This window comes from Cervus elaphus, chromosome 25 (genome assembly GCF_910594005.1).
Source record: "Cervus elaphus chromosome 25, mCerEla1.1, whole genome shotgun sequence".
NCBI lineage: Eukaryota > Metazoa > Chordata > Mammalia > Artiodactyla > Cervidae > Cervus > Cervus elaphus.
In genome coordinates this window covers 34,159,741-34,172,524 of record NC_057839.1, presented here as the reverse complement: position 1 = coordinate 34,172,524, position 12,784 = coordinate 34,159,741, and the positions used below count along the sequence as shown (strand labels likewise).

Genomic DNA, 12,784 nt, shown 5'->3' with positions numbered 1-12,784 from the left:
AAAATACTAAAGGAATTAAGACAGGCTGTTGACAGAAATGCAGAGTACTGTAAAAAGAAATTAGAAACTATAAGGAAGAACAAAGAAAAATTAGACAATTCATTTGCCAAGATGAACACTAAACTAAAGGCAATGAATAGCAGGAAGAATAATGCGGAAAATTGAATAAGTGACCTGAAAGAAAGAATAATGGAAATCAACCAATCAGGAAAGCAGAGAGAAAGTCAAATTGGAAAAAAAAAAAATGAAAGCAATGTAAGAGACCTATGGGATAATACAAATCTTGCCAAGTGAAAGTCGCTCAGTCATGTCTGACTCTTTGCGACCCCATATATAGTCCATAGAATTCTTCAGGCCAGAATACTGGAGTGGGTAGCCTTTCACTTCTCCAGGGGATCTTCCCAACCCAGGGATCAAACCCAGGTCTCCCACATTGCAGGCAGATTCTTTACCAGCTGAGCCATCAGGGAAGCCCAAGAACACTGGAGTCTTCCTTCTTCCCTTGCCAATCTATGCATATAGGGATTCCAGAAGGGGAAGAAAGAAAAAAGGGTATTGAAAATGTATTTGGAATGCTCAAAACTTCCCAAACCTAAAGAAAGAAACATCCAGGTATAGAAAGCAGAGTCCCAAACCAGGTAAACCCAAACACACCAAGACATATTATGATAAACATAGCAAAAGTAAAACAGAGGATTCTAAAGGCAGCAAGAAAAAAAAAAAAAAACAAAGAAAATATTGATTACAAGGGAACCCCCATAAGGCTACCCACTGATTTCTATACAGAAACACTGCAGACCATAAGGGAGTGGCAAGATACATTCAAAAGTCCTGAAAGGGAAAAAGCTGCAATCTAGGATGTTCTACCCAGCAAGATTTTTATTTAGAATATGAGATGAATTTCTTAGACAAGCAAAACCTAAAAGAATACAGCAATACTAAACCTACCCTAAAGGATGTCCCTTCTATTGTTTTCCTCTATTTCTATGCATTGATCACTGTGGAAGGCATTCTTATCTCTCCTTGCTATTCTTTGGAACTCTACATTCAAATAGGTGTATCTTTCCTTTTCTCCTTTACCTTTAGTTTCTCTTCTTTTCTCAGCTATGTGTAAGGCCTCCTCAGACAACCATTTCACCTTTTTGCATTTCTTTCTCTTAGGGATGTTCTTGATCACTGTCTTCTGTACAATGTCACAAACCTCTGTCCATCGTTCTAAAGGAACTCTATCAGATCTAATCCCTTGAATGTGTTTCTCACTTCCACTGTATAATCATAAGGGATTTGATTTAGGTCATACCTGAATGGTCTAGTGGTTTTCCCTACTTTCTTCAATTTAAGTCTGAATTTGGCAATAAGGAGTTCATAGTCTGAGGCTTCCTCAGTGATCAGTACAAAGAAATAGAGGAAAACAATAGAATGGGAAAGACTAGAGATCTCTTCAAGAAAATCAGAGATACCAAGGGAACATTTCATGCAAAGGTGGGCACAATAAAGGACGAAATGGTATGGACCTAACAGAAGCAGAAGATATTAAGAAGAGGTGGCAAGAATACACAGAACAGCTATACAAAAAAGACCTTCATGACCCAGATAACCACGATGGTGTGATCACTCACTCACAGCCAGACATCCTGGAATGTGAAGTCAAGTGGGCTTTAGGGAGCATCTTTGTAAACAAAATTAGTGGAGATGATGGCATTCCAGTTGAGCTATTTCAAATCCTAAAAGATGCTGCTGTTAAAGTGTTGCACTCAATATGTCAGCAAATTTGGGAAACTCAGCAGTGGCCACAGGACTGGAAAAGATCCGTTTTCATTCCAATCCCAAAAAAAGGCAATGCTAAAGAATATTCAAACTACCTCACAATTGCACTCATCTCACATGCTAGTAAAGTAATACTTAAAATTCTCCAAACCAGGCTTCAATAATACATAAACCAAGAGACTTCCAGATGTTCAAGCTGGATTTAGAAAAGGCAGAGGAACCAGAGATCAAATTGCCAACATCCGCTGGATCATTGAAAAAGCAAGAGAGTTCCAGAAAAACATCTACTTCTGCTTTATGTACTATGCCAAAGCATTTGACTGTGTGGATCACAACAAACTGTGGAAAATTCTTAAAAAGATGGGAATACCAGACCACCTTACCTGCCTCCTGAGAAATCTGTATGCAGGTCAGGAAGCAACAGTTAGAACTGGACATGGAACAACAGACTGGTTCCAAATCGAGAAAGGAGTACATCAGGGCTGTATATTGTCATGCTGCTTATTTAACTTAAATGCAGACTACACTGTGGGACATGCTGGGCTAGATGAACCACAAGCTGGAATCAAGATTGCCGGGAGGAATATCAACAACCTCAGATATGCAGATGACACCACCCTTATGGCAGAAAGTGAAGAAGAACTAAAGAGCCTTTTGATGAAAGTGAAAGAGGGAGAGTGAAAAAGTTGGCTTAAAACTCAACATTCAGAAAACTAAGATCATGGCATCTGGTCCCATCACTTCCTGGCAAATAGATGGGGAAACAATGAAAACAGTGACAGTATTTTGGGGGAGCTCCAAAAGCACTGCAGATGGTGACTGCAGCCATGAAATTAAAAGACGCTTGCTCCTTGGAAGAGAAGCTATGACCAACCTAGACAGCATATTAAAAAGCAGAGACATACTTTGCCAACAAAGGCCCATCTACTCAAAGCTTTGGTTTTTCCAGTAGTCATGTATGGATGTCAGAGTTGGACTATGAAGAAAGCTGAGCACCCAAGAATTGATGCTTTTGAACTGTGGTGTTGGAGAAGACTCTCGAGAGTCCTTTGGACTGCAAGGAAATCAAACCTGTCAATACTAAAGAAATCATTCCTGAATATTCATTTTAAGGACTGATGCTAAAGCTGAAACTCCATTACTTTAGCCACCTGATGCGAAGAACTGACTCATTGGAAAAGACCTTGATGCTGGGAAAGATTGAAGGCAGGAGTAGAAGGGGACGACAGAGAATGGGATGGTTGGATGGCATCACCAACTCAATGAACATGAGTTTGAGTAAACTCTGGGAGTTGGTGATGGTCAGGGAAGCCTGCCATGCTGCAGTCCATGGGGTCACAAAGAGTTGGACACGACTGAGCACTGAACTGAACTGAACGGACTTCCCTACCTAAAGGGCTTCCCTGGTGGCTCATTTAGTAAAGAACCCACCTGTCAATGCAAGAGATGCAGGTTCAATCCCTGGGATGGGTAGACACCTGGAGAAGGAAATGGCAAACCACTCCAGTATTCTTGCCTGGAAAATTCCATGGATAGAGGAGCCTAGCGGGCTATAGTCCATGGGATCACAAAGAATCAGACATGACTGAGCATACACAAATGCAAAGGAAATACTGAAAGGCCTTCTCTAAATATAAAAGAAGAGAGAATATATAGAGAAGAGGAAATCACAGTTAGAAAGCAAATCACCTGAATAAGCCAGTATACAGATTTTTTTAAAATGTCTGTGAAAGTGATGAACAGCAAAAGGATGAACATGAAGATGTAAGAAGACATCAAAATCCTAAAATGTGGGAGAAAAGAGTACAAAAATGTCAATTTTTTTTATCATTTCCTAGAATGTGTTTGAGCCTGTATGATTACTAGTCTAATACAGGTAGAATATAATATGGTATATACATACTTGAAAAACATGGTAACCACAAATTAAAAACATACAACAGATTCACAAAAACCAAAAAGAACATAATACAAAAATAATTCATACCACAAAAAAAGGAGGGGGACAAGGAAGAAATTTAAAAATCAATGGGAAAGCAGGACTTAAAACAGCAATAAATACATATCGATTAATAATTACCTGAAATGTCAGTGGACGAAACATCCCAATGAGAATACACAGAGTGGCAGATGTGTGAAAAAATGAGAGCCTACATTACGTTGCCTACAAGAGACCCAGTTTAGAGCAAAGGAGACACAGATTGAAAGGTGATGGGAGAAGATTTCATGAAAATGGAAATGACCAAGTGGGAATCACAATATACATGTCAGACAAAGCATACCTTAAAGGCCATAGAAAACATAAAGAAGGACACTATATAAAGATAAAAGGATCAATACAAGAAAAGAACTTTATACTCATCAACATATATGCACCTGATGTTGGAGCACCCAAATACATAAAACAGATTCTAACAGATATAAAGGGAGAAACCAACAGGAATATAGTAATAGTACGAGACCTTTAACACCCTACTCCCATCAGTGGACAGATCTTCTAGACAGAAATCAAGGCAACAGGGATCCTAAATGACATGATAGAACAGTTAGACCTAATTGACATTTTCAGAACATTACTGGAGAAGGAAATGGCAACCCACTCCAGTACTCTTACCTGGAAAATCCCATAGACAGAGGAGCCTGGTGGGCTGCAGTCCATGGGGTCGCTAAGAGTCAGACACAACTGAGCGACTTCACTTTCAATTTTCACTTTCATGCATTGGAGAAGGAAATGGCAACCCACTCCAGTACTCTTGCCTGGAAAATCCCATGGACGGAGGAGCCTGGTGGGCTGCCATCTATGGTGTCACACAGAGTTGGACACGACTGAAGCGACCTAGCAGCAGCAGCAGGACATTATATCCATAAAAAACAGAATACACATTCTTTAAATGTACATGAAATATTCTCTAGGATTGACCACATACTGGGGCACAAAAACAGGCCTCAACAAAGAATATAGAAATTATCTCAAGCTTCTTTTCTGACCACAGCGGCATGAAACTAAAAAAATCAACCACAGAGAAAGAAATGAAATAAAAAAGATCACAAAACAATATGCTACTAAAAAATCAATGAGTCAGTGATGAAAGAGTAAATTAAAAATACCTTGAGAAAAATGACAATGAAAATACAACCATACAAAATCTTTGAGATGTAGCAAAAGCAGTTCTTAGAGGGAAATTCATAGCTATACAGGCCTTCCTCATCAAAACAAGAAAAAAAACCTAATCTACCACTTGAAGTAGAAAACGAACAAACAGAACATAAAATCAGCAAAAGGAAGGAAATAATCAAGATCTAAGAGGAAATAAATAAAATAGTGGTTAAAAAAAATAGAAAAAAAATCAATAAAACCAAAAGTTCATTCTTTGAAAAGGTAAACAAGATAAACCTCTGGCCAGGCTCACCAAGGAGAGAGAGAACCCAAATAAACAAGAAATGAGAAAGGAGACATAAAAATTGATACACAGCAATAACAAAGACCATAGGGAATGCTATAAATAATTATATGCCAACAAATTTGACAACCTAGAAGAAATGGACAAGTTTCTAGAAACATGCCCACCAAATTTGAATCACAGCCCACCAAAATTCAATCAAGAAATAGATCATTAGAAAAGACCAATCACTAGAGGTAAAATAGAATATGTAATTTTAAACCTTCCTATAAACAAAAGTCCAGGACCAGATGGCTTCACAGGTGAATTCTACCAAACATACAAAGAATAAATGACACTGATCCTTCTCAAACTCTTCCAAAAAATTGAAGAGGAGTTCCAAAGACATTCTATAAAACCACCCTGATACCAAAACCAGACAAAGACACCACCAAAGAAGAAAATTACAGGCCAATATCTTTGAGGAATATAGATGCAAAAGTTCTCAGCAAAATATTAGCAGACCAAATCCAAAAGCAACAACAACAAAAAAAAAGATTATATACTACAACCAAGTCATTAAGTTCACAAGGAGGTTCAACATATACAAGTCAATGTGATACATAAACAATAGACAAAATCACATGATCATCTCAAGAAAAAAGACCATCTGACAAAATTTCACATCCATTCATGATAAAACTCTTACCAAAGTGGGTATAAAGGGAACATATCACAACATAATAAAAGCCATTTATGACAAACCCACAGTCAATGTAATAGCTAATGGTGAAAAGCTGAAATCCTTCATGCTAAAATCTAGAACAGGACCAGGATGCCCACTCTCACCTCTTCTATTTAACATAGTATTGGAAGTCCTAGCCACAGAAATCAGACAAGAAATAAAATTTATCCAAGTTGGAAGGGAAGAGGCCAACTGTTATATGCAAATGACTTAAATATAAGGCATTTTACCATCAGGGCTTCCCTGGTAGCTCAGACAGTAAAAAAATCTGCCTGTAATGCAGGAGACCCGGGTTCAATCCCTGGGTTGGGAGGATCCCCTGGAGAAGGGCATGGCAACCCACTTCAGTATTCTTGCCTGAAGAATCCCCATGGACAGAGGAGCCTCCTGGGCTATAGTCCATGGGGTCACAAAGAGTTGGACACAACTGAGCAACTAACACATACATACCATCAAGCTCCTAGAAGAGATCATAGGCAAAACATTCTCTGACATAAAGCATATCAATGTATTCTTAGGTCAGTTTCCCAAGGCAATAGAAATAAAAGTGAAAATAAACAAATGGGGCTTAATCAAACTTACAAGCTTTTGCACAACAAAAGAAACCATAAAGGAAAAGAACCTACATAATGGGAGAAAGTATTTGCAAATAATGAGACCAAAAAGGGCTTCGTTTCCAAAATATGAAAACAGCTCATATAACTCAACAACAACTATAAAAACCTAATTGAAAACTGGGCAGAAGACCTAAACAGATATTTCTTCAAAGAAGAAATACAAATGGCCAATAGGCACATGAAAAGATGTTAAACATTGCTAATTTATTAGAGAAGTACAAATCAAAACTACAACAAGGTACCACATCACACCAGTCAGAATGGCCATCATTAAAAACTGCAAATAACAGATGCTGGAGAGGATGTGAACAAAAGGGAACCCTCCTACTCTGTTGGAATGTAAGTTGGTATAGCCACTATGGAAAATATGGAGATTTCGCAGAAAACTAAAGAATTACCATATGATTCAAGCTTTTTGCTGGCAGGAAAGCTATGACAAACCTAGACAGTGTGATGAAAAGTGGAAACATTACTCTGCCAACAAAGGTCGTATAGTCAAAGCTATGGTCTTCCCAGCAGTCACATACAGTTGTAAGAGATGGACTGTAAAGAAAGCAGAGCACCAAAGAATTGATGCCTTCAAACTGTGGTGATGGAGAAGGCTCCTGAAAGCCCCCTGGACAGCAAGGAGATCAAACCAGTCAATCTTAAGGGAGATCAATCCTGAATACTCATTAGAAGGATTGATGCAGAAGCGGCAGTATTTTGTTCACCTGATGAGAACAGCCAACACATCGAAAAAGTCCCTGATTCTGGGAAAGATTGAGGGCAGAAGGAGAAGAGGGCATCAGAGGATAAGATGGCTGAACGGCATCACTGATGCAATGGACATGAACTTGGACAAACTTTGGAAGACGGGGAGGGACAGGGAGGCCTGGTGTGCTGTGGTCCATGGGGTCGCAAAGAGTCAGACATGCCTGGTGACTGAACAACAACAGTGATTCAACAGTCCCACTTCTAGACATATATCCAGACAAAACTCTAATCCAAGAATATACATGCACCCCTGTGTTCATAGAATCACTATTCACAATAGCCAAGACTGGGAGACAACCTAAATGTCCATCATAAGTGAATAAAGATGTGATACATATATACAATGGAATACTACTCAGCCATTTAAAGAAGAATGAAATCATGCTATTTGTAGCAACAAGGATGCAACTCAAGATTATAATACTAAGTGAAGTAAATCATAAAGAGAAAGACATATACCATATGATACCACTTATATGTGGAATCTAAAATATACAAATGAATCTATGTACAAAACAAAAACAGACTCACAGACATAGAGAATAGACTCCTGATTGCCAAGGGGGAGAGGGTTGGAGGAGGGATGGTGTGGGATGTTGGGGTTAGCAGATATAAGGGATTATATACGGAATGGATAAACAACAAGGTCCTTCTATATAGCACAGAGAACTATGTTCAGTATCCTATGATGAACCATAATGGAAAATAATTTTAAAAAAGAAAAATTCTTCACTAATGTATTTTTTATATGGTTATATGATTTTGTTACTGATTAGACTCAATATTATTTATTAAATCAATTGTTATGAGTTTATTTTCATAGATCTTCTTTTTCTATTTTACAGGAAGGAAAATTAGAAGAGGTGAATACAATCTTAGCCATTCATGACAACTATAAACACGAATTCTACAATGATGACTCTTGGGTTGAATTTATTGAACTAGATATTGATGACCCTGATGAAAAGACTGAAGGGTCAGACACAGACAGACTTCTGAGCAATGACCCTGAAAAATCACTCAGTATCTTTGGGGCAAAGGATGATGACTCTGGGCGTACCAGCTGTTACGAACCTGACATTCTAGAGACTGATTTCCATGTCAGTGACATGTGCGATGGTACCTCAGAGGTTGCTCAGCCACAAAGGTTAAAAGGGGAAGCAGATATCTTGTGCCTTGATCAGAAGAATCAAAATAACTCACCTTCTAATGATGCTGCCCCTGCTAGCCAGCAGCCCAGTGTTATCCTAGCAGAGGAAAACAAACCAAGACCACTTCTTATTGGTGGAACTGAGTCAACTCATCAAGCTGTCCATACACAGCTCAGCAATCCAAGTTCATTGGCAAACATTGATTTTTATGCCCAGGTAAGCGACATTACACCAGCAGGGAATGTGGTCCTTTCCCCAGGCCAAAAGAATAAGACTGGGAACCCCCAGTGTGACATGCACCCAGAAGTGGTCACACCCTGCCAAGCAAACTTCATCATGGACAACGCTTACTTCTGCGAGGTAGACGCCAAAAAGTACATTGCCCTGGCCCCTCCCGTCGAGGCTGAATCACATGTAGAGCCAAGCTTTAACCAGGAAGACATTTACATCACCACAGAAAGCCTTACCACTACAGCTGGGAGGTCGGGGACAGCAGAACATGTTCCAAGTTCTGAGATACCTGTCCCAGATTATACCTCCATTCATATAGTACAGTCTCCACAGGGCCTTGTACTCAATGCGACTGCCCTGCCCTTGCCTGACAAAGAATTTCTCTCATCATGTGGCTATGTGAGCACAGACCAACTGAACAAAATCATGCCATAGCTTTTCTTTGATTTCCCATGAGCTACCCATTGAATGGCACAGAGTTGGCTGGGGCACGAATGCTTAAACCAAAACAATGTTTAAACTTTTGGGGGGAGGGGGTGAGTTGAGGGTGGGGAATATGAATTCTAAATGCCTTTTCCTGAAATGTTGAAACATGATATTAAAAAAAGAAGAATCCTTAATCAGATAGATATTCCTGTTGTGAATTGTAAATATTTTAAAGAATTGTCTCAAAGACTGTTTAGTGGCAGTAATTGTCTTGTCATTGTGGGTGTTAATTTTGTGCTACTAAGCATTGAATGGCTATGTTTTTTAATGTATAGTTAATCATGCTTTTTGAAAAAGCGAAAAATCAGGTGGCTTTTGCAGTTCAGGAAGATTGAATGCAAATCATAGCACAGGTTAATTTTTTTAAGAATTGGGAACTAAAATTATAGGTAAGAAGACAAGAAATAGTTTGGATATGTAAAACATTTATTTTGGCATAAAATGGATAAAGATATTTTTAATAATTTACACTTTAAGCATGGCTATTTTCTATTACACTGTACACAGTGTACTGTAGTTCATGCCAACCCATCTAAAGAATGTAATAACTGCAGTCTAAAGCTGGTTTAATGCTTTGGTCAATGCACCTGAAGAAAAACTAGTTTTTTACAAGCCCCTTTTTATACCTCCTAAAACTCTTAAGTGATTCTGAAATGATTGTAGTTAGCTGCATTATTGGAAAGTGCTCATCTTATCTGAATTTGTAAACAAATATTTGTTAATTTAGAAAACTTTTAAATGTTTGCACAAGTCAACTTACCATGAACCAAAAAAAAAAAAAAAAAGCCACAGAACAACAACAAAAAAAACCTTTTCTTACCCAAGTTTTGGTTCATGTCAGAGGGCTATATACTAAGAGAAGTAGAAATTACAGCTCGTTCCTATTGACCAGGATGCTTAATCACTGCAGTACCCTGGGAAAAAGTGTCTTAGTGCATGCATCATAAGAGTCAAGCCTTAGAACCTCCACCGCAATGTCTTGTATTTCATATTTATCTAAGGAAGGAATAGGAATAAGAAGCATTTTGTAAGTTGAAGCTGGTCAAAGTGAAGTTAACCAGATTATGGAATAAAAGTTCAGGAAGTAGGTTTTTCTTTCATAGCCGATAGCCAGACACATGCTCATTGTTAGTGATAATGAGAAACAAACAAAAAAAAAAAACCAAGATTTTAAATCCCGAAAGATAACTCAAAAATTTATTAAAACCCATAGCAGAAACTTTCTTCCTCACTACATTTTTTGTAGGATTTATTTGAAGCAGTAAAATGAGTTTCATCATTTTTTACCTCCCCTCTGAGTGAATTGGCCATAAAGCTGGTAGTTAGAAGAAGAAGGGGTCTGAGTAACTTGTAAGTTATTGTTCAATCCCTTAATAAATTAAACATCATTCACAGGAGCATTGGGATTGCTCCACAAAATGTTTGTCAAAAAGAGAAAACTCATCTCACCCGTGAATGCTTCTCACTTTAAGTATTTTTTAAAAGTTAATAAAACTTTAAAGTTAGCTTTAACTTAAAAAGCATATTTGCCATTTAGCTCAGATCTTTTTAGAAAATAAGCTTAATGGTTGGTAATTTTAAATTCCTTCTTTCTTGCAGGAAGGACAGTGAAAAATTAGAATTGGGTGTTTAAAGTTTGACATGTTACTTGTAATAAATGTTCAATAGGTTTTCTGCTATCTTGCTGCTATGGTTTTCTCTAAGAGCTACATAATTTAGTTTCATAGACAATTTCATCTATGTAGAACCTAATTCAACTTAAAACTGTGTGTTTGGGGAAACTATCTTACCATTTCACAGTAGGCTGACAACATTTCTATAGCCAAAAATAGCTAAATACCTCAATCGGTCTCTGAATGTCATTTTGGTACTTTGCTGGCCACACAAGCCATTATTCACTAGTATGACTAGTTGTGTCCTGCAGTTTATATTTAACTTTCTTTATGTCTGTGGATTTTTTTCCTTCAAAGTTTAATAAATTTATTTTCTTGGATTTGTGATGGTATCCTTCTGTTATCAAACACCACAGAAAAACATCCTCAATCAGACTGCATACTCTTGAGTTCTTCTCCTTGTAAGGAGAACTTAGCACAGTAGCTTAAACATAGTAGCAATGTGTGTGATTTTTGATCTGGGCTGAAATACAGAAGCAGAGGAAACAGCTCCTTACTTTTTTTTTTTTTTTAAGGAACCAAGAGCCCAGCACAAAAATATCCTGCTGGCTTTCCTGGACTCTTAGAGCCATATTTTGGATGCATCAAAGCATGCATGGCACATGTGGGGGTGTTTGTTTGTGAGAAGGGGCAGAGCTTAAGCCTGTTGCCTAGAAGGGAAAAACAGCTCTCCCTGGACCATTCACACATTAGAACAAGTCAGTTTGTCAGACAAGCTCCTTGTCGTAATGGGAAGCTGATAAGAAGTCAAGACTGGGAGGGAAGCTAGTCAGGTTGTGTAGGACCCTAAGAACAGGAAAACCATGAGGCAGAGATTCTTCCACAGAAGGTTCCAGCTCCTGGAGAGGTGAAACTGTGATAAAAGCAAATCCTATACACACCAGGTGGGCAACCCACAAACAGAAAAATGATTATATTAGAGAGATTCTCCCACAGGAGTGACGGTGCTGAGTCCTCCTGCATCAGGCTCCCTAGCCTGGGGGTCTAGCATTGGGAGGAAGTGCCCCCAGAGCATCTGGCTTTGAAGGCAACTGGGTTTGATCACAAGACTTCCACAGGACTGGGGAAAACAGAAATTCCACTCTTGGAGGGCACATACAAGGTCTTGAGAACCCAGGAGGAAAAGTAGTGAGCTCATAAGACCCTGGGTCAGACCTACCTGCTTGTACTGGAGGGTCTCCTACAGAGCCAGCAGCAGGTGGCTGGGACTCACTGCAGGGACAACGACCCTGGTACCAATAGTTCTGGAGGGTACTTATTGGCATGAGCTCTCCTGGAGGCCACCATTTTCTCACCAAGACCTGGCCCCACCCAACAGCCTATAGGCTCCAGTGCTGGAACACCTCAGGCCAAACAACCAACAGGGTGGGAACATAGCCCACCAATCAGCTGGCAGGCTGCCTAAAGTTTTACTAAGCCCACAGCTGGTCACTAAACACAACCCTTGACATAGCCCTACCCAGAGGAGGAACAAGACCCAGCTTCACCCAGCAGTGGACACAAACCAGTCCTCTCCCCAGGAAGCCAGCACAAGCAAGCCCCTGAGACCAGCCTCATCCACAAGGGGGCAGATCAGCAGAAGCAAGAAGAGCTACAACCCTGCATCCTGCAGAATGGAAGCCACGAAAACAAAGACAAAGATGACAGAGGAATATATCCCAGATGAAGGAACAAGATAAAACCCCAGAAGAACAACTAAGTGAAGTGGAGGTAGACATCTTCCTGAAACAGAATTCAGAGAAATGATAGTAAAGATGATCCAAGATGTCAAAAAAAAAAAAAAGAACAGGGACACAGAACAAGAAAATACAATAAATGTTTAGTATGTTTAGTGAAGAACTAAAGAACAGAGATAAACAATACAATAAGTAAAATTAAAAGTACACTAGAAGGAATAAACACCAGAATAAATAAGGCAGAAGAATGTATATGTGAGCTGGAAAACAGAATGGTATAAATCACTACTGTGGAACAGAAT

At 39.0% G+C, this 12,784-nt stretch overlaps 1 protein-coding gene across 8 annotated transcripts in view; it reads left to right on the top strand.

The window, feature by feature from the left end:
• Window positions 1–11,126, top strand: part of GHR (growth hormone receptor) — a 302,306-nt gene extending 291,180 nt beyond the window's left edge. For all 8 annotated transcript variants that reach the window (XM_043887649.1, XM_043887645.1, XM_043887647.1 and 5 more), the window contains one exon: window positions 8,111–11,126. In XM_043887649.1, coding sequence (XP_043743584.1) covers window positions 8,111–9,082 — 972 coding nt within the window. In that variant the 3' untranslated portion in view covers window positions 9,083–11,126. The remainder of the gene's footprint in view (window positions 1–8,110) is intronic.
• Window positions 11,127–12,784: the final 1,658 nt, after the last annotated feature.